Source organism: Nomascus leucogenys, chromosome X (genome assembly GCF_006542625.1).
Source record: "Nomascus leucogenys isolate Asia chromosome X, Asia_NLE_v1, whole genome shotgun sequence".
In the NCBI taxonomy this organism is placed as follows: domain Eukaryota; kingdom Metazoa; phylum Chordata; class Mammalia; order Primates; family Hylobatidae; genus Nomascus; species Nomascus leucogenys.
In genome coordinates, this window is record NC_044406.1 from 73,320,173 (window position 1) to 73,342,677 (window position 22,505).

The following is a 22,505-nucleotide window of genomic DNA, read 5'->3' on the forward strand; positions in this document are numbered from 1 at the left end:
CATTACAATCCACTTACATAATGCTGTCAAGGCTAATCTTCCTAAAATACAATTTTCTCTAATTTCCATGCTGTTTAAGAATCTAAAAGTTTCCTCCTACCCAGAGAATCATGTATAAATGCTTATAGGTTTATAGCTTCACTTCCTCCACCTTCGCCCTCTTTCTCCACTTCTGTAGTCAAACTGGTTCTCCAAGTCTTTGCTAATATGATCATAATACTCTCCTTCTTGACACACAACTATTCAAATTTTATCCATCCTTCAGGGCTTAATTTAAGTTCCAACTCTTCCAGTTTGCCTACATCAGCTTACGTTAAAGCTTCCCTGAACTCCTAAGGTACTTCTGGAGAGTTTATTTAGCTACTCCAATTGAAAAAGCCCAAATATTGTACTTAGAATCAGTTCCTACCCCACAGGCCTCCTAATATGTCAGGCTTATAATAGGTACTTAACATGCTGATGTGTCATTTGATGTGCTACTCAGTGATAAATGGACAAAATGGATCAGACCTCAAAAGCAAATTATATCTAATTCAACAGCTATTTATCTATCATCCTACTGACTACTGCAAATTATATGCTTAATCTCATACCAAATTAGTCAGTCTGTATTAAGCATCTACTGAAATGCTCACTATGCTTCGTACTATGGGAGGTGAAAAGTAGTATAAGACATGATTCCTCTGCCCAACAGGTTTATAACCTTTCTAGGGAATACATGTAACAATCTGACAATAAGACACTATATGGTAAGGTGCTAAGTTCTGTAACATTCAATTAAAATACCATGTAACTGATAAACTCATCATTCTGAAATATAGAATCTGACAGACCTTTTCATAAATATCAAATATGAATAGTTTATAATAACAATGCTGTCATTTACCTTTTTACTAGCAACTTTAAAATAAATCAGAACACCAAAACTCTAATTTTTATTGTATAACAGCTAGCCAATCACAAGGTTTTTAGTGTTAATTATAAATTATCAGAACCCCTTTCTGACCTGCTAAATCCCAAAATTTGAATTAAAATAAAATTATAAGTAATATCAATCACAGGTTGGCATAATTAAAACAAATAATGCTACTTACCATAAGAACACCATATGACCACCAATCAGCACTCTGGGAATGGCCTCTCCTATTTACTACTTCAGGAGCCATATACTCTACTGTACCACAAAATGAGTAAGCCTTCTTTTCTTGATCTACTGACTCCTTGCTGAGTCCAAAATCTATAATAACAGTATTACCAAAAAATGTGTCTGAAAAACTTCAAAAAACAGAAAACATCAAAAGAAACAACATAATGTATTAAACACTACAATTATTTACGGATGGCCTACAGTTACTCTTAAGAAAGTTCCTGTGAGATCAATAAGAGAAAGCAACCTGTATTTCATAGCAATACTCTTTAAGGTCATTTAAAGATCCTTCCATTAAATCTCATCCTCAAAATACATGCTTTCAGGTTTACACTAGAATACAATGCAAAAAAATGTGAGGGAACAACAATTAAGTCAAAGCTGCCATATTGATCTAAGTTTTAAAATAGACTAAGACAAAACAGAAATAGTAACTTATACTTTTTAAAATATTAAAAAAGCAAATTTTGCTTTGGCTTTGGTGAGTTTCCATTTTTGTTCAAAGCCTTCAAAGAGCTAAAGATATCAATATATAAAAATCAATCTTATTTCTTGGTATTACTAATGAACAACTGGAAGATGAAATTTAAAAAGTACCATTTATAATACCACCAAAAATACCAAACATGAAATCTACAGGTATAAATATACAACTACAGCTATAAAATATATATGCAAGAATTATATGCTGAAAACTGGAAACACTGATGAAAGAAATCAAAGTAGACCTAAATAAATGGGAAGATATACCATGTTCATGAATTAGAAGATTTAATGTTGTTAGGTATCAATTCTCCCCAAACTGATATACCAATTCAATGAAACTTCAATAAAATCCCAGCAAAATTTCTTTTGTAGAAATCAATAAGCTGATTCTACAATTTGTATAAAAAAGTCAAGAAAATAGTCCAAATAATTTTGAAAAGGAAGAAAAAAGTTGAAGGACTTATACTACACCTGACTTCAACACTTACTATAAAGCTACAGTAATCAGGACAGTGGGGTACTGGAAAATGGTTGGACATATATATCAATGGAACAGAAGAGTGTACAATAATAGACTGACATATACAGTTAATTCTGCTATAATGCTTCTTTTGAAAATGCAAATTTGTTCTAATGCAATTGATATCTTAGCAAACAATCTAAGTATAACATGAATTTCACACTGGCTTATGGGTGATTTTGTCTGCAGGAAACGTTACATGAGCACAGAAAACTGAACCAGCTGAGCTCAGGAAAGTAGAAATACATAAAAGGCACACGTGCAAACACCTCCAACATCTACCAGCTACTTCACTGTATTTGTTATGAGCCACTCCTGTCCATCTCTAGTGTTAAAATTTTCCTTCCAATTCAATCTAACTTCCACTACATCATTATAACTTACAAACTGTAACTTTTCTGACACCCACTTCCACAAGCAAACTTCAGGTCTTTTTCAAGGTAAGGAACTATATTTATTGCAGTCTTTATGTATTTCTTAATCATTTAGAACATATAGAACAATGCTACCCTTTTTACTTTCTTTTCTTTTGCGTATCGCTGATCAAACATTTTAAAGTTAGGCCCCTTGCCCCATTTTTCCCGTAAGTTCTGTGTTTTATATACTATGGATTTATGCATACTGCAGTGACTTACATCACATATGTCACATTGTAACGGAACTGGCTCTATATTGTTACTTAATTTCTTGCAAAGGTGCAAAAGCAATTCCATGGAGAAAAAGCAGTCTTTTCAAGAAATGGTACCAGAACAAGTAGGATAGAGATATAGAAAAATTCATCCTCATACCATAAATAATTAACTCAAAATGGATCGTAAACCATGTAAAACCTAAAACTATAAAATTTACAAAAAAGAAAATAGAAAATCTTTGTGATCTTGGGTTAGACAAGGATTTCTTAGATACATCAAAAGTATAATCCATAAAAGAAAAATAATGACAAACTGGACATTATCAAAATAAACAAAAGTGTTCTTCAGAAAATGGTATTAAGAAAATGAAAAAGAAGCTACAGGAGGAAAGGATGGAGCAAGATGGCAAAATAGAAGCCTATACCATTTGTAGCTTCTGCAGGAACACCAAAGTTTAACAACTCTCTGCACGCAGAAAAGCACCATCACAAGAATCAAAAATCAGGTGAGTAATCACAGTACTTAGTTTTAACTTCATATTGCTGAAAGAGGCACTGAAGAGGGTAGAAGAGACAGTCATGAATCACTGATGACACCCCTTCCCATGCCCCAGCAGCAGCCATGCAGTGAGGAGAGTCTTTGCAGATAGGGGAGGGAAAGCTCAGCAACTGGGGGGCTTTACATTGAATTCAGTTCTGCCCTGTTACAGCAGATAGCAAAGTCATGCTGGCCTCAGCCAGCACCCACATATGGAGGAAGCTTTTGTTATGTTTAAGTTTTTTTTTTTTTTTTTTTTGAGACGGAGTCTTGCTCACTGCAACCTCCGCCTCTCGGGTTCAAGTGATTCTCCTGCCTCAGCCTCCTGAGTAGCTAGGATTACAGGCGCCCGCCACCACGGGCAGCTAATTTTTTTCGTGCTTTTAGTAGAGGCAGGGTTTCACCATGTTGGTCAGGCTAGTCTCGAACTCCTGACCTCAGATGATCCATCCACCTCAGTCTCCCAAAGTGCTGGGTTTATGGGCATGAGCCACTGCACCAGGCCAGAGGAAGCTTTTGGACAAGAACTAGACAGAAGGGAATTGCCCAGCCCAGTTGTCTAAATTTGAACTCCTCAGCAAGCCTAGCCATCTTGGGCCAAAGTGGTCTGTGGTCCTAGGTAAACTTAAAAGGCAGTCTAAGATGCAAACCCTGCAATTCCTAGGCAACTACTAGTGTTGAACTGGAATTAGAGCCAGTAGACTAGGGTGGCATGTGACCTAGGGAGATACCAGCCAGGGTGGCTAAGGGAGTACTTGTGCCACCATTCCCCCAACCCCAGACAGCACAGCAACAAAAGTGACTCCTTCCTTCTGCTTAAGGAGGAAGGAGCAAAAAGTAAAGAGGACTTTGTCTAGCATCTTGGATATCAGCTCAGCCATAGTAGGACAGGACACTGGGCAGAGTTGTGAGGTTCCCATTCCAGGACCTAGCTCATGGATGATATTTCTAGACACATCCTGGGCCAAAAGGAACCCCACTGTCTTGAAGAGAAGAACCCAGTCCTGACAGGATTCATTGCCTGCTGATTAAAGAGCTCTTGGGCCATGAACAACCACCAGCAGCAATATACCTAGGTAGTACACCATGGGCCTTGCGATCTGAGACATGCTGGCTTCAGGTGTGACCCAACAAATTGAGAGCCGCGGTAGCTACAGAAAAAGATTCTTTCTGTTTGAGAAAAGCAGACAGAAAGGTAATGCACCTTAGGTACCAGCTCAGCCACAGTGGAGCCTCAAGGCAGGCTCTTGAGGTCTCTGAGTCTGAGCCTAGGCTCTTCGATATCATTTCTGGATCTGCCCTGGGGCATATGGGAGCCCAGTGCTCTGAAGAATGAGTTCCCAGCCTGGCAGCATTCACCACTTGTTGACTGAAGAGCCACTGGGCTTTAAGTGAACGTTGCCAGTGGCCTGGCAGAATCCCTGCTATGGGCTGCTGGTGCTGATGGCTACAGGGAGAGGCCCTTCTCCCTGTGGAGAGGGGAGGGAAGTGCAACAAAGATTCTGGATTATGGTCTGAGTGCCAGCTTAGCTGCAGTAGAATGGAACTTCAGGTAAATTTGTAAGATATTTGACTGTAATCCTTGGCTCCCAGACAGCATGTCTGGTCCTGCCCAGGGCCCAGGGGAACTCATTGCCCTGAAAGGAAGGACACAAACCTATTTGGCCTTAACATCTGCTGATTGTAGAGCACTATGGTCTTGAGTGAAAATAGGTTTTACCCAGGTAGTAGTTATAGTGAGCCAAGGGCGAGACCCAGTATTGTGCTGGCTTCCGGTTTGGTTCAATGCAGTATGAGTGGTGGCGGCCATAGGGGTGATTGCATAACCATATCCTCATTCCAGGTGGCTCAGCACAGAGATAGACTCCATTTGTTTGGGAGAAAATAAGGGAAAAGAACGAGGTTCTCTGACTGTTAATACAGAGAATTCTTCCAGAATTTATCCAAGGCCACCAATGGGGTACCTCTAGGAGCCTATAAAACCGCAGCATTATTGGGCTTGGGGTTCAACTCCCAGCAATTACCTGTACAGTCTTCTCAAGAAGGACAGGTACAAACAAGCCCGGAGTGTGAAGACCAAATTAAAAATCTAACTCATCAATGCCCATACACTCCCAGGCATCTACAAGCAGCAAGACCATCCAGGAAAACATGACCTCACCAAATGAACTAAATAAGGAACCAGGAACCAATTCTGGAGAAACAGATAGATATGCAGGCTTTCAGATAGATAATTCAAAATAGCTCTGTTGAGGAAACTCAACGAAACTAAAGATAACGAAGAGAAGGAATTTATAATTCTATCAGATAACTTTAATAAAGAGATTAAAATAATTAAAAAGAATCAAGTAGAAATTCCAGAGTTGAAAAATGCAACTTGACATATTAAAGAATGCATGACAGTCTCTTAATAGAAGAACTCATCAAGGAGTGAAAATAATTTGTGAGCTTGAAGACAGGCTATTTGAAAATACACAGAGGAGACAAAATTAAAAAAAAAAAAGAAGAATAAAGCATGGCTACAAGATCTAGAAAACAGCCTAAGAGTGGCAGGTCTAAGAGCTACTGGACTTGAATAGAAAGTAGAGAGAGAAAGACAGGTAAGAAGTGTATTCGAAGGGATAATATCAGAGAACTCCCCAAACCTAGAGAAAGAAAGAAACATACAAGTATAAGAAAGTTATAGAACATCCAGCAGATCTAAACCAAAGAAGACCACCTGAAGGCATATAATAATCAAACTCCAAAAGGTCAATGATAAAGTATCCTAAAAGCAGCAAGAGAAAATAAACAAATGACATAATGGAGCCCCAATACACCTGGCAGCATACTTTTCAGTGGAAACCTTACAGGTTAGGAGAGAGTGGCATGACATATTTAAAGTGCTGAAAAAAAATTATACTATTATAACTGGCAAAACATATTCTTCATGCATGATGGAGAAATAAAGACCGTCCCAGACAAACAATAACTGAGAGATTTCATCAACATGAGACCTGTCTTATAAGAGGTGCTAAAGGGAGTTCTTCAATCTGAAAGAAAAGTATGTAATGAGCAAGAAGAAATCATCTGAAAGTACAAAACTCACTATAATAGTAAGCATAAAGAAAAATGCAGGGAATATTATTATACTGTCACTGTGGGGTATAAATTCCTCTTAAGTAGAAAGACTAAATGATGAACCAAGTTAACAAGGATATCCAGGAATTGAACTCAGCTCTAAACAAAGTGGACCTAATAGACATCTACAGAACTCTCCACCCCAAATCAACAGAATATACATTTTTTTCAGCACCACACCACACCCATTCCAAAATTGACCACATAGTCGGAAGTAAAGCTCTCCTCAGCAAATGTAAAAGAACAGAAATTATAACAAACTGTCTCTCAGACCACAGTGCAATCAAACTAGAACTCAGGATTAAGAAACTCACTCAAAACCGCTCAACTACATGGAAACTGAACAACCTGGTCCTGAATGACTATTGGGTACATAATGAAACGAAGGCAGAAATAAAGATGTTCTTTGAAACCAACGAGAACAAAGACACAACATACCAGAATTTCTGGGACACATTCGAAGCAGTGTGTACAGGGAAATGTATAGCACTAAATGCCCACAAGAGAAAGCAGGAAAGATCCAAAATGGACACCCTAACATCACAATTAAAAGAACTAGAAAAGCAAGAGCAAACACATTCAAAAGCTAGCAGAAGGCTAGAAATAACTAAAATCAGAGCAGAACTGAAGGAAATAGGGACACAAAAAATCCTTCAAAAAATTAACGAATCCAGGAGCTGGTTTTTTGAAAAGATCAGCAAAATTGATAGACCGCTAGCAAGACTAATAAAGAAGAAAAGAGAGAAGAATCAAATAGATGCAATAAAAAATGAAAAAGGGGATATCACCACCGATCCCACAGAAATACAATCTACCATCAGAGAATACTACAAAAACCTCTATGCAAATAAACTAGAAAATCTAGAAGAAATGGATAAATTCCTCAACAAATACACCCTCCCAAGACTAAACCAGGAAGAAGTTGAATCTGAATGGACCAGTAATAGGCTCTGAAATTGTGGCAATAATCAATAGCTTACCAACCAAAAAGAGTCCAGGACCTGATGGATTCACAGCTGAATTCTACCAGAGGTACAAGGAGGAACTGGTACCATTCCTTCTGAAACTATTCTAATCGATAGAAAAAGAGGGAATCCTCCCTAACACATTTTATGAGGCCAGCATCATCCTGATACCAAAGCCTGGCAGAGACAGAACCAAAAAAGAGAATTTCAGACCAATATCCTTGATGAACATTGATGTAAAAATCCTCAATAAAATACTGGCAAACCGAATCCAGCAGCATATCAAAAAGCTTATCCACCATGATCAAGTGGGCTTCATCTCTGGGATGCAAGGCTGGTTCAACATACACAAATCAATAAATGTAATCCAGCATATAAACAGAACCCAAGACAAAAACCACATGATTATCTCAATAGATGCAGAAAAGGCCTTTGACAAAATTCAACAACACTTCATGATAAAAACTCTCAATAAATTAGGTATTGATGGGACATATGTCAAAATAATAAGAGCTATCTATGACAAACCCACAGCCAATATCATACTGAATGGGCAAAAACTGGAAGCATTCCCTTTGAAAACTGGCACAAGACAGGGATGCCCTCTCTCACCACTCCTATTCAACATAGTGTTGGAAGTTCTGGCCAGGGCAATCAGGCAGGAGAAGGACATAAAGGGTATTCAATTAGGAAAAGAGGAAGTCAAATTGTTCCTGTTTGCAGATGACATGATTGTATATCTAGAAAATCCCATCGTCTCAGCCCAAAATCTCCTTAAGCTGATTAGCAACTTCAGCAAAGTCTCAGGATACAAAATCAATGTACAAAAATCACAAGCATTCTTGTACACCAATCACAGACAAACAGAGAGCCAAATCATGAGTGAACTCCCATTCACAATTGCTTCAAAGAGAATAAAATACCTAGGAATCCAACTTACAAGGGACGTGAAGGACCTCTTCAAGGAGAACTACAAACCACTGCTCAATGAAATAAAAGAGGATACAAACAAATGGAAGAACATTCCATGCTCATGGGTTGGAAGAATCAATATCATGAAAATGGCCATACTGCCCAAGGTAATTTATAGATTCAATGCCATCGCCATCAAGCTACCAATGACTTTCTTCATAGAATTGGAAAAAACTACTTTAAATTTCATATGGAACCAAAAAAGAGCCCGCATTGCCAAGTCAATCCTAAGCCAAAAGAACAAAGCTGGAGGCATCACGCTACCTGACTTCAAACTATACTACAAGGCTACAGTAACCAAAACAGCATGGTACTGGTACCACAACAGAGACATAGATCAATGGAATAGAACAGAGCCCTCAGAAATGGTGCCGCATATCTACACCTATCTGATCTTTGACAAACCTGACAAAAACAAGAAATGGGGAAAGGATTCCCTATTTAATAAATGGTGCTGGGAAAACTGGCTAGCCATATGTAGAAAGCTGAAACTGGATCCCTTCCTTACACCTTATACAAAAAGTAATTCAAGATGGATTAAAGACTTAAATGTTATACCTAAAACCATTAAAATCCTACAAGAAAACCTAGACAACACCATTCAGGATATAGGCGTGGGCAAGAACTTCATGTCTAAAACAACAAAAGCAATGGCAGCAAAAGCCAAAATTGACAAATGGGATCTAATTAAACTAAAGAGCTTCTGCACAGCAAAAGAAACTACCATCAGAGTGAACAGGCAACCTACAGAATGGGCGAAAATTTTTGCAACCTACTCATCTGACAAAGGGCTAATATCCAGAATCTACAATGAACTCAAACAAATTTACAAGAAAAAAACAACCCCATCAAAAAGTGGGCAAAGGACATGAACAGACACTTCTCAAAAGAAGACATTTATGCAGCCAAAAAACACATGAAAAAATGCTCATCATCACTGGTCATCAGAGAAATGCAAATCAAAACCACAGTGAGATACCATCTCACACCAGTTAGAATGGCCATCATTAAAAAGTCAGGAAACAACAGGTGCTGGAGAGGATGTGGAGCAATAGGAACACTTTTACACTGTTGGTGGGACTGTAAACTAGTTCAACCATTGTGGAAGTCAGTGTGGCAATTCCTCAGGGATCTAGAGCTAGAAATACCATTTGACCCAGCCATCCCATTACTGGGTATATACCCAAAGGACTATAAATCATGCTGCTATAAAGACACATGCACACATATGTTTATTGAGGCACTATTCACAATAGCAAAGAGTTGGAACCAACCCAAATGTCCAACAACGATAGAGTGGATTAAGAAAATGTGGCACATATATACCATGGAATACTATGCAGCCATAAAAAATGATGAGTTCATGTCCTTTGTAGGGACATGGATGAAACTGGAAAACATCATTCTCAGTAAACTATCGCAGGGACAAAAAAACAAACACCGCATGTTCTCACTCATAGGTGGGAATTGAACAATGAGAACTCATGGACACAGGAAGGGGAACATCACACTCCAGGGACTGTTGTGGGGTGGGGGGAGGGGGGAGGGACAGCATTATGAGATATACGTAATGCTAAGTGACGAGTTAATGGGTGCAGCAAAACAAGATGGCACATGGACATATGTAACAAACCTGCACATTGTGCACATGTACCCAAAAACCTAAAGTATAATAATAAAAATAAATTTAAAAAAAAGATGAACCAATCAAATAATAACTACAAAAACTTTTCAAAACATAGTACAATAAGACATAAAGAGAAGCAATGAAAACTTGAAAAGTGGGGGGATGAATTCAAAGTGTAGTGTTTTTATCAGGTTTTTTTGCATGTTTGTTTAGACAATCAGTGTTGAGTTTTCATCAGTTTAAAATAAGGGGTATTAGATCATACTGGCAAGCCTCATGGTAATCTCAAACCGAAAAACATACAACAGATAGGCAAAAAATAAAGAGAAAGAGGCTGGGTGTGGTGGATCTTGTGTGTAATCACAGCACTTTGGGAGGCCAAGGCGGGCAGATCACAAGGTCAAGAGATTGAGACCATCCTGGCTAACACGGTGAAATCCCGTCTCTACTAAAAATACCAAAAAATTAGCCGGTCGTGGTGGCAGGTGCCTGTAGCCCCAGCTACTTGCGAGGTTGAGGCAGGAGAATGGCGTGAACCCAGGAGGTGGAGCTTGCAGTGAGCCAAGATCGCGCCACTGCACTCCAGCCTGGGTGACAGAGCAAGACTCCATCTCAAAAAAAAAAAAAAATAATAAATAAATAAATAAATAAATAGAAAGAAAGAAACTAAATCATAGCACCACAGAAAATCACCTTCAGTAAAAGGAGGGCAGGGAGGAAGAAAACAAGGAAGACCAGAAAACAACTAAAAAAATGGCATGAGTAAGTCCCAATTTATTAATAATAACACTGTATGTAAATGGACTAAACAATCAAAATACACAGACTGGATGAACCATGAAAAAACAAGAAACAATGATCTGTTGCCTACCAGAAACACACTTCACCCATAAAGATACATACAGACTGAAAATAAAGAAACGGGAAAAGATATTCCATGCCAATGGAAACCACAAAGGAGCAGGAGTAGTTATAACATACGAAATAGATTTGAAGGCAAAAATTGTAAGAAGGGAAATGGAGGTCATTATATAATGATAAAGGGGTCAATCATGCAAGAAGATAGAAAAATTATAAATATCTATGGACCCAAAACTGGAACATCCATATATAGAGAGCAAATATTATTAGAGAGAAAGAGGGATATAGAACTCAATACAGTAACAGTCGGTGACTTCAACACCCCACTTTCAGCATTGGACAGATCTCCTAGACAGAAAACTCAACAATGAAACATCGGACTTAATCTGCACCATAGAAAAAGTGGACCTAATAGATACTTACAGAAGATTTCATCCAAAGGCTGCAGAATACACATTCTTCTCCTCAGCACATGGATCATTCTCAAGAATAGACCATATGTTAGATCACAAAACAAGTCTTAATATATTCAAAAATCTGAAATAATATCAAGCATCTTCTGTGATCACAACTGAATACAACTAGACGTCAACAACAAGAGGAATTTTGGAAACTATATAAATACATAGAAATAAAACAATATGTTCCTGAATGACGAGAGAGTCAATAAAGAAATTAAGAAAGAAATTTAAAAATTTCTCGAAATAAATGATAATAGAAATACAACATAAAAAATCCTATGGAATACAGTGAAAGCAGTACTAAGATGGAAATTTATAGCTGAAAGTGCTTACATCAAAAAAAATTCAAATAACCTTATGATGTATCTTAAAGAACTAGAGAAGCAAGCGAATTGAACCCAAATTAGTAGGAGAAAAGAATAAACACCAGAGCAGAAATAAATGAATTTTAAATGAGGAAAATAATATAAAAGATCAATGAAACAAAAACTTGCTTTTTGAAAAAATAAACAAAATTGACAAACCATTAGCGAGACTATCAAAGAAAAGCAGGGAGAAGACCCCAATAATTAAAATTAGAGATGAAAAAGGAAATATTATGACTGATACCACAGAAATTCAAAGGGTCATCAGTGGCTACTATGAGCAACTACATGCCAATAAATGGGAAAATCTAGAGAAAATGGACAAATTCCTTGTCACATAAAACCTACCAAGAAATCCAAAACCTGAAGAGGCCAATAACAAGTAGTAAGATCAAAACCATAATAAAAAGTCTCCCAGTAATGAACTGCCCAGGGCCTGATGGCTTCAGTGCTACATTCCTCCAAACATTTAAAGAAGAATTAATACCAATCCTGCTCATAATATTCCAAAAAATAGAGCAGGAGGGAATCCTCCCAAAGTCATTCTATGAGGCAAGTATTACCCTGATACCCAAACCAGACAAAGATACAACAACAAAAAACTACAGGCCAATATCTCTGATGAATAATAATGCAAAAATCCTCAACAAGATACTAGCAAATTGAATTCAATAATACATTGAAAAGACTGTTCATCATTACCAAGTGGGATTTGTCCCAGGTATGCAAGGATGGTTCACCATATGCAAATCACTTAATATGATACATCATACCAACAAAATGAAGGACAAAAACCACATGATGATTTCAACTGATCTTGAAAAAGCACCTGATGAAACTCAACATCTCTTCATGATAAAAAAAAAACCCTCAGAAAACTGGGTATAGAAGGAACATGCTTCAACATAATCAAAGCCATATATGACAAACCCACAGTTAGTATCATACTGAATTGGGAAATACTGTCATCCTTTCCTCTGAGACCTGGAACACAATGAGGATGCCTGCTTTCACTACTGTTAATCAACATAGTACTGCAAGTCCTAACCACAGCAATCAGACAAGAGAAAGAAAAGGGGCATCCAAGTGAGAAAGGAAGAAGTCAAATTATCCTTTTTTACGGATGGTATTATCTTACATTTGGAAAAACCTAAAGACTCCTCCAAGAAACTATTAGAACTGACAAACTCAGCAAAGTTGCAGGATACAAAATGAACATACAAAAATCAGTAGCATTTCTAAAGGCCGACAGAGAACAATCTGAAAATGAAATCCAGAAAGTGATGCCACTTACAATAGCTAAAAATAAAATCAAATACATAGTAATTGACCAAGAAGTAAAAGATCTCTACAATGAAACTACAAAACATTGATAAAAAGAAATTAAAGAAGACATGTAAAAAGGAATGTACTAAAATGATGCAAGAAATTGAGAAAGACACACAAAAAATGGAAAGATATTCCAAGTTCATGAATTGAAAGAATCAGTATTGTTAAAATTGTCCATACTACCCAAAGCAATCTACAGATTAAACACAATACTTTTCAGAATAGAATGAGATTCTACACAGAAATAGAAAAAGAAGTCCTAAAATTTATATGGATCCACAAAATACCCAGTATAGATAAAGCTACCTACACAAAAAGAACAAAACTGGAGGAATCACATTATCTGACTTCAAATTATACTACAAAGCTATAGTAACACGGTACTGTCATAAAAACAGAAACATAGAACAGGGGAACAGAATAGAGAACCCAGAGATAAATCCATGTATCTACAGTAAATTCCTTTTCGACAAGGTGCCAAGAACATACATTGGCTAAAGGATGGTGTGTTCAATAAATGGTGCTAGGAAAACTGGATATGCATATACAGATGAATGAAACTATAACTCTAGCTCTTGTTATATACAAAAATAAAAACAAAATGGATTAAAAATTTACATCTAAGACCTTGAACAATAAAACTACTACAAGAAAACATTGGATAAACTTGCCAGGACATTGGACTGGGCAAAGATTTCTTAAGTAATAGCCCACAAGCATAGGTGATCAAAGCAAATATGGACAAACTGGATCACATCAAGTTAAAAAGCTTCTGCACGGCAAAGGAAACAATCAATAACATGAAGAGACAATTCACAGAATAAGGGAAAATATTTGCAAACTGCCCATCCGACAAGGGATTAATAACAAGAACATATAAGGAGTTCAAACAACTCTACAGGAAAATGTCTAATAATCCAATTAAAAAATGAGCACAAGATCTGAATAGAAATTTCTGAAAAGAAAGCATACAAATGGCAAACAGGCATATGAAAAGGTGCTCAACATCACTGATCACCAGAGAAATGCAAATCAAAACTACAATGAGATACAATTTCTCCCTAAAATGAGGCCTTTATTCAAAAGTTAGGCAATAAAAAAATGCTGCCAAAGATGGAGAGAAAAAGGAAACCTCATATGCTGTTGGTGGGAATGTAAATTAGCACAACCACTATGGAGAACAGTTTGGAGGTTCCTCAAAAAAACTAAAAATAGAGCTACCATATGATCCATTAATCCCACTGCTGGGTACATACCTAAAAGAAAGGAAATCAGTACAATGAAGAGATATCTGTACTCCTATGTTTGCTGCAGCACTGCTTTTAATAACCAAGGTAAGAAAGCAATCTAAATGCCCATTGACAGACAAACAGATAAAGAAAATGTGGCACTTATACACAACAGAGTACTATTCATCCATAAAAAAGAGTAAGAACCTGTCATCTGCATTGTGGGTGGAACTGGAGGTCATTGTGTTAACTGAAATAAGCCAGGCACAGAAAAATAAACTTATGTTCTCATTTATTTATGGGAGATGAAAATTAAAATAATTGAACTCATGGAAATAGAGTAGAAGGATGGTTACTAGCGGCTGGGAAGGATACAGGGGGAAGGGACTTAGGGGATGGAGGATGGATAATGGGTGGAAAAAGCCGTTAGAGAGAATAAATAAGACTTAATATTAGCTAGCACAACAGGGTGAGTATAGTCAAAAATAATTTAATTTTACATTTTTAAATAACTAAATACATATGATTGGATTGCTTGTAACATAAAGGATAAATGCTTGAGGTGATGTATATACCCCATTTACCCTGATGTGATTATTAGGCATTGCATGCCTGTATCAAAATATCTCATACAACACATAAATATATACACGTATGTACCCACAAAATTTAAATTTAAATTTAAAAAATATAAAACATTCTAGGTTGAAAACCAAACAAACAATCCAATTTTTTAATGGGCAAAAGATCTGAATAGACACTTCTTCAAAGACATAAATATATGAAAATATGCTTAGTGTCATTAGTTATTAGAAAAATACAAAATAAAACCATGATAATTCTACCTAATGCCTATTAGAATAGCTAAAATAAAAAATACTAACAATACAAAATGCTAGTGAGGATACAGATCCACTGGACATTGTGGATGGGTATACAAAATATTACAACCACTTTGGAAATCAGTTTGAAGTTTTCTCACTTAGTTAAATACACTCAACATATCATCAACTAATCTCACTCCTTATATATTTACTTAAGTGAAGTAAAAATTTATGGTAAAAAAAAAACCTATACATGAAGTTTTACAGTGGCTTTATTCATCATTGCCCAAAACAGGAAATAACTCAAATGCCTCCTCATTGAGGAATGGATAAACAAATCATGGTACCACCATAAAATGAAACACTACTTAGCAATTTAAAAAAACACTCATTGATACAGCCAACAATATGGATGAATCTCAAATGCCCTATGCTAATTAAATGAAGCCAGTCTCAAAAGACTGTATACTGTATGCCTCTGTTCATAATTACATTATGGAAAAAGCATATATACAGGAACAGAAAGCAGACTAGTAGTTGGCTTGGGGTAAAGGGAGGACTGACTTATAAGGGGAGAATTTGGGGGAGGAGGGTTATGGAACTGTTTCATATTTTTATTTTGGTAATAGTTACGAGGCTGTATGCATTTGTCAAAATTCGCAGAACTATACACACAAAAAAAGTGATTTTTAAAAATTAAACTTTATATTTTGAGATGATTGCAGATTCGCATGCTGTTACATGAAAAACTACAGGGATCCTGTTTATCCAGTGTTTCCCATGGTAAAATCTTGCAAAACTATAGTACTATAACCACAGCCAGGACACTGACATTGATGCAGTCAAGACATAGGATAGTCCCATCACCAAAAGACATCAGAAGGATGAGTTTTAATACATGTAAAGTATACTTTCATCTTAAAAATAAAAAAGCTATAAGCCCTATATTGCTTGTTTACAATAAAATATCAACATTAACACTTAATTTTAGGTCCCCTCAAAACTGATTTTCTAACTATGCTCAACATTTTCATTTAAAAAAATCACTTATCCTTAGGTAATAGCTTAATGTATTTTAACTTTCAGTATAATTTTTAAAAATCTTTTCACTGTGCTACTATGTTCTCTCTGTATATTGAAACCTGTAAACTCTGCACATTCCATTTACAAAAGTAAATATAATTAACATTTAGTCTTCGAGGTCAGTTCAGCTGAATATAACATAGCTTGTGGAGAACACTAGTTTCTTTGGCCATTCCAGAGAGAAGGGGGGAGAGAAGAATTTTCTTATTCTTCTGTTACCTTTCAGAGATTTATGCCAATCCACAGAGTTCCTTTGCCGTACTATTTCTGACTAAACTGTTATTTAACAACTATAATTTGCTCAGCAATCAACTGATGAAAATTGTACAACTATAAAACTAGCTACAAGATTAGATAAGCCATATGTTATACAGTGGTTTTTCCAAATCACTAATTTGAAAATAAAAGAAAATGTACAATTCAACTATATAATGGAAGGGTTATTTTGGGGGGTAGGTTTGAGGGTCAGTGTTTCACATCTTTGTAATCTAAATGACTCTTTTATAAGACTTTAAACTTTAAAAGCACACTCAGAATATAATAATTTGATGAATAGTTACTATAAATAAAAGCGATCTCAGTGATTAGTTTGCAAGTAACTATAAAAACTACATAGAATTATTTTCTCAAGTACACAATTTTCTCTTAAATACTCAAAGTACTGTGTGATTTATATCTCTGACCACTGTATCTTTTTCTTCCCTCTCTTTGTAGAAGTTGCTTCTGAATTATGTCTCTCAGAAAACACATTACAGGCTGGGCACAGTGGCTCACACCTGTTACCCCAACACTTTGGGAAGCCGTGGCAGGATGACTGCTTGAGGCCAGGAGTTCAAGACCAGCCTGGGCAATATAGCAAGACTCCATCTCCACACACACACAAAAAATAGCTGGGTGTGGTGGCATGTTCCTGAAGTTCCAGCTACCCAGAAAACTGGGGTGGGAGGATGGCTTGAGCCCAGGAATTAAAGGCTGTGATAATAATAATAATTTTTTTAAAAAAGGCTGTGATAAGATGTGATCCTGCCACTGCCCTCCAGCCTGGGTGACAGAGTAAGACTCTGTCTCTTAAAAAAAATAAAATTTAAAAAATGCAACAGATTATAGCAATCACAGTTCAAATAAATTCTGTATTCAAGTTATACTTTTTAATGGATATTATGATGAAATAATTTTTCTAAAGAGGCAAGTCATATTATAAAGTTATTTTTATATAAACTATGCAAGGGATTTTATACAGACTATGAAAAGGATGCAGGATTTCAGAAAAAAAACTTAAGTTTTATAATATAATAATATATAATATAAATAATATATTAGCAAGGATGTAGATCTTTGGGAATATCCACTCTCATCCACTCTCATTCTACTGATCTGCTGTAACAATCATAATCTCAGAAAGAGGCCAATCAGACTCAAAGCACAGTTACAACAGGAAATTTTCTATAGTCCATTGTAATTTCAGAGTAGCCTGTCATTCCAGATACTAGGTCCATTCCTTATGTCTGGAGAATTTTTTAAGTGGACTAGTGGAAAAAAAAAAAAAAAGTATTGCCATTCTCCTGCAATTATTCTTGGAAAACAGAATGCTAGCAAAGACCCTCCCTAGGAGAAAGAAAGCAAGCATGAAAAATTAAAGAGAAAGATAAAGAATAGAAAATAAAAGAAACATTGTAAAAGAACTCTTAAACTCATTTATGCCTAGCGTTCCATTACTGGAACGCTAGGCATGTGGGAGTTATTTATATTATACTGCTCAAGGTCATCATCAAAGTCTGACTGCAAAAATTCAAAACATTGCAGCCTCAGGCATAAATGGGTTAAAATACTTGCTGTGAGTGGTCATACTTTAACCAACCTCATTGGAATGCTGTCGGGGTAAATCCATACATGTAGTCATTATAAAACCTTGAATTAGGTTATAATCATGAAACTGTAAATTATCTAATATTTATTATTGTACACATTCTTTAAAAGAAATGTTTATGCCACTGCAAGGAAAATAAATTGAATTGTTAAAAAAAATTATAAATCACATTTCTTCCTGTTACATGCTTTGTGTCCCTTGCTTATAAATTAATATTGATCCTGTCTATTCTTCCCTCCTCAGACAGTTTAAGTCTCTAAAATCTATCAAAAGCAGAATTAAAATGAGAATACTAAATACAAATCAACTTGGCATCATTATTTACGTAATTAACCTTAATGTAGAGAGAGAAAAATAGGTTTTTTTCTACTGTTTTTCCCAAATCTTTCTCACCTCTGACAAAAGAGGTATACTTTATTAAGCAAAAATGAAAAGAATTAATTTTTAATTATCTTTTTAACTGCTATAAAATAAAATTTATGTATTATATAAAAATCTTAAAACTCTACTGTTATTTTTCTTTCTTTTTTCTCTTTAAATATCTTCTAACCCACATCATTTCTTTTGTACATGAAAAAGATAATCAGGCTGTGAATCAGTAAGAGTCACTAAACTTTATTTGAACTTTTTCATATTTATGTCAGCTTTTGAGGTAACTGTTTGATATTTTATTTTTGCATTGATGCAGTATACACAGGAATTTAAAGCAACTTATCTTTAAACTGTACCTATTTAAAATTATCTGTAAAGACCACATCTTCATCTTACCTCTGTTCTAGCATTCAAATAATAAAATACAGAATTTACTATCTATTGAAAACACATGTAACCTTTTGAGACTGGCTCACTCAGCACAATGCCCTTGAGATTCATCCAAGTTGTTGGATGTCTCAAGAGGTCTTTCCTTTTTACTGCTGAGTAGTATGTCATCATATGGAAGTATGACAATTTATATCTATCCATTCCCCTTTTGAAGGACATTTAGGTAATTTCCAGTCTTGGGCTATTACAAATAGAGTTGTTATGAACATTCATATACAGGCTTTTATGTGAACATAGGTTTTTATTTTTCTAGGATAAATGTTCAGTAGTGTGACTACTGTATGATTCTATTTCTATATCACTCTCAAAATAACAAAATTATAGAGATGTAGAACATATAAGTGGTTGCCAGGAGTTAGGGAAGGTGGAGGGAAGGTTGTCACTATATTTCAAATGTGATGACTACTTGTGATACATCTTTCTGTCTAGACTCAAACTAAGATGATGTATTGTTACCTAGAAAACGATCATTTCTTATTTAGGAGAAGTGTATCTAATGTACAATTTTTTAATATTACAATTAGAACATATTAAGAGCAGTCTAACCATCAAATAACATTTAATTCACTAAAGAGACAAATAAATGGCAAATCAAATTCAGAAAGAGAAAAAAACAGGCTTAGACAAATTTATATTAAAATAATAAAAATATGAATCAAGTGGCTAAGGGTATAATAAGAAAATCTGCATACCTGTTAATTTGATATGTCCTATTTCATCAAGCAAAATGCTGTAAATCAAAATTCACATTCAACAAGATGGAATAAAATATTTTACACAAAATATTTACATAAATATCATAAAACTAAGATAGGTCAGTATTTAATATATGTAAAAAATTTAAATGATTAACTTAAAGTCAATGTATGTCTTACAAAGATTACTTTTTACAAATAAGTTTCATATAATTCATATAGAATTCCCTATAATATTTAAAAGATCTAACAGAGTTTGACAAAAAGCAGTTCCAGAAATACAGACAACAAGAAAACAAAAGAATACAGCTTTACTTTTCTGGCTTCAGGTCTCTATAAACAATTCCTAATTGGTGGAGATGATCCAAAGCAAGGGCCAGTTCTGCGAGGTAGAATTTCACATCTTCCTCTGTAAACAGAACCTAGAACAAAATAATGATTTATCATTTGATCTTTCTTTCAATATTCAGTATATTTAAAAATACTTCTTTCAAAATGAGTAGACAGACAAATCTAGGAAAATAATAAGATAATAAGCACAGTCAATTCTTATTTGACTGGCATAATGATTGGCAATGCCAGAGAAATAAGATTTCTATATAAATGAAACTAATCTCTTTAAGAATGTGTCTCTTCGATATTAACCATTTTAATGTAAATCTTTCTAAAACATTATGTTGTTTATATATCTTCTCACACTAAATGCAAAGCACAAGATTCACCTTTTATAAAGTGACTTAGCCTCATAATACCAATATTAATTTTAGTAATCTGCTATAATATAGTAACCCTTAGGGTATTTGAAATATAGAAGGCATTTTGTTTTAGCTCTGAGAATTCCACTATTTATATCATTCTCTCTTTTACTGTCTAGTATCATTTCTCAGAAATTTCACTTTTAGGGGCTCTACAAACCCAAAGCTTTTACTACACTGCCACAAGTTGTTAAATTAGTAACCCTTATCTTACACACAATTGTGAACTCATCTCTGACCTAAGGGGTGGATCCAAGCCTCTTCTGTTAGTAATGTATACTAGTGTAATGGAACTGTATTAATCATTTTGTGCCTGGCAATACGGCTGCTATGATGAAGTGAAGAGTAATGAACTTGAAATCAGAATTGTCAGTGTAATATCGGACATGTCACTTAGCCCTTTGGGCCTCAGTTTCTAAATCTGTAAAACAGGACAATAATATCTGCTGTATATACCTAACCAGATTGTTGTAAGAATCAAATCAGTTTATGTGGAAAAAAAGCTTTGTAAACTTTAAAAAACTATATATATAACCATATGGTATTATTATTATAGGTTTACATCTAAATTCATTCACTAGTGAGTATTCATTTACACATAGAATTGGACACTAATCAGCCATTAGATGTAATTTTTAAGGTTTAGCAAGAACTCCAGATTGACGAAATCAAATATTTTTCTAAAAATGGGTTATTTTCATAAAGAAACCTCTGGATTATTAAGAAGGCTCAAAATTGCATAAAGTACATGTCATAATAGCTTACAACCTGCTTGCCCATTTAGAATTATGGCCACTGCATTCCACAATGCAGATCCAGGTTACTAGTAAAATTGCAGAGAATCAGTAGTTAATAACTTCTGATATGCTAACTACTTTTTAAAATGATCAATAGAAAAACAAAGATTATTTATTATCTAAGTTTTGGGAGCATTAATTTGAATATTATAATGGTAAAAGTATAAAAACATCACTTTCACTTGACTTTTTATTAAGAATAAAAATAATTGTTGCCTATTCAACTTCTAACCAAGGATAATAAGAATGTTCTCTGAAAGCTAATACATAAGAAAACCCTAAATAAAAATTATTTAAAACTAAATTAGAAAAATTTTGCCTACAGTTATGCAAGCCTATCACCTTGTCATGAAGTTGTCTTGGTGGAAAGCCTCATGATAGACGCAAATAAAACATTACTAAGTAGCAATTATGTGCCAGACACTGTACAATCATTACATTATTATAGCTTCCAAACTCTATGAGGTAGGTATTAGGAACATCTTGCAAATGGAGAAAGAAACTCAGAGTGATTAAGTAACTTGCCCAAAATAACACAGCTAGTTAAGAAGGAGGCCCAAGACATGAACTCAGGGCTACTTGTCCATAAGAATGAACTCTTCCCCAGAAGCCACTTCTGCCACATGCTATGATGCAATGTTTGCTTTTCTAAAAACAAATTTTGGGTTTACTACCAATAATGCTTTCCAACTAATCGTCCTACTCATAAATTGCCCCCCCTACAAAATGAAAATTATCCTAAACTCCAGTACTCTTGAGTTAAGCACTTTTAATATTTTGTTATCTGCTTTTCAAATTTTTTGTGCATATCTGTGTGTGAATGTGTCTATGTATGTGTATTTTAATACAGTTGAAATCACACTACTGTATAAGTACTATTTAGTGGCCTCCTTTATCCCCAGTTAATACTGTATCATAAGCATTCTATGTCTTTAAAACTTATTTATAAATAGTTTTCAATAGCTGCACAATATAAGCATACCAATTTACTGTAATTTACCTAAACATTCCCCTTCTTGACATTTAGGTTATTTCCATTTTTTCTCTATTTGAAATAACTGCAATATGCATATGTACATCTTACTGATATTTATGATCATTTTCTCAAAATGAATTAAGAATTTTTTTAAAAAATGGAATGCTGGGTCAAGGAGCATAAATAGTCCAAGATTCCTGACATACACAATAAAATTATTTTCCAAGAAGGTTATAGTAATTTCCACTCCCATCAGCAGTTTATGAAAGCATTTGTCTTACCACATCCTTGATAGCATGGAATATACCCTGTAAAAAGCCTTTTCAAATTTGATGTGTGAAAATGGCATTATTTTTTAAATTTAAGTTTTGATTTTTAGGCTGAACTTTGTTTTTCATGTTTAGTAGTCTTTCTACTTTTTTGTGAATTATCAGT

The 22,505-nt window shown here is 35.1% G+C and overlaps 1 protein-coding gene across 5 annotated transcripts in view; it reads right to left on the reverse strand.

The window, feature by feature from the left end:
- Positions 1–22,505, reverse strand: part of RPS6KA6 (ribosomal protein S6 kinase A6) — a 151,100-nt gene that overhangs the window by 77,517 nt on the left and 51,078 nt on the right. For all 5 annotated transcript variants that reach the window (XM_030807035.1, XM_004092461.3, XM_030807036.1 and 2 more), the window contains 3 exons: positions 19,858–19,964; positions 19,540–19,577; positions 1,095–1,237 (listed from right to left, as the gene is read on the reverse strand). In XM_030807035.1, coding sequence (XP_030662895.1) covers positions 1,095–1,237; positions 19,540–19,577; positions 19,858–19,964 — 288 coding nt within the window. The remainder of the gene's footprint in view (positions 1–1,094; positions 1,238–19,539; positions 19,578–19,857; positions 19,965–22,505) is intronic.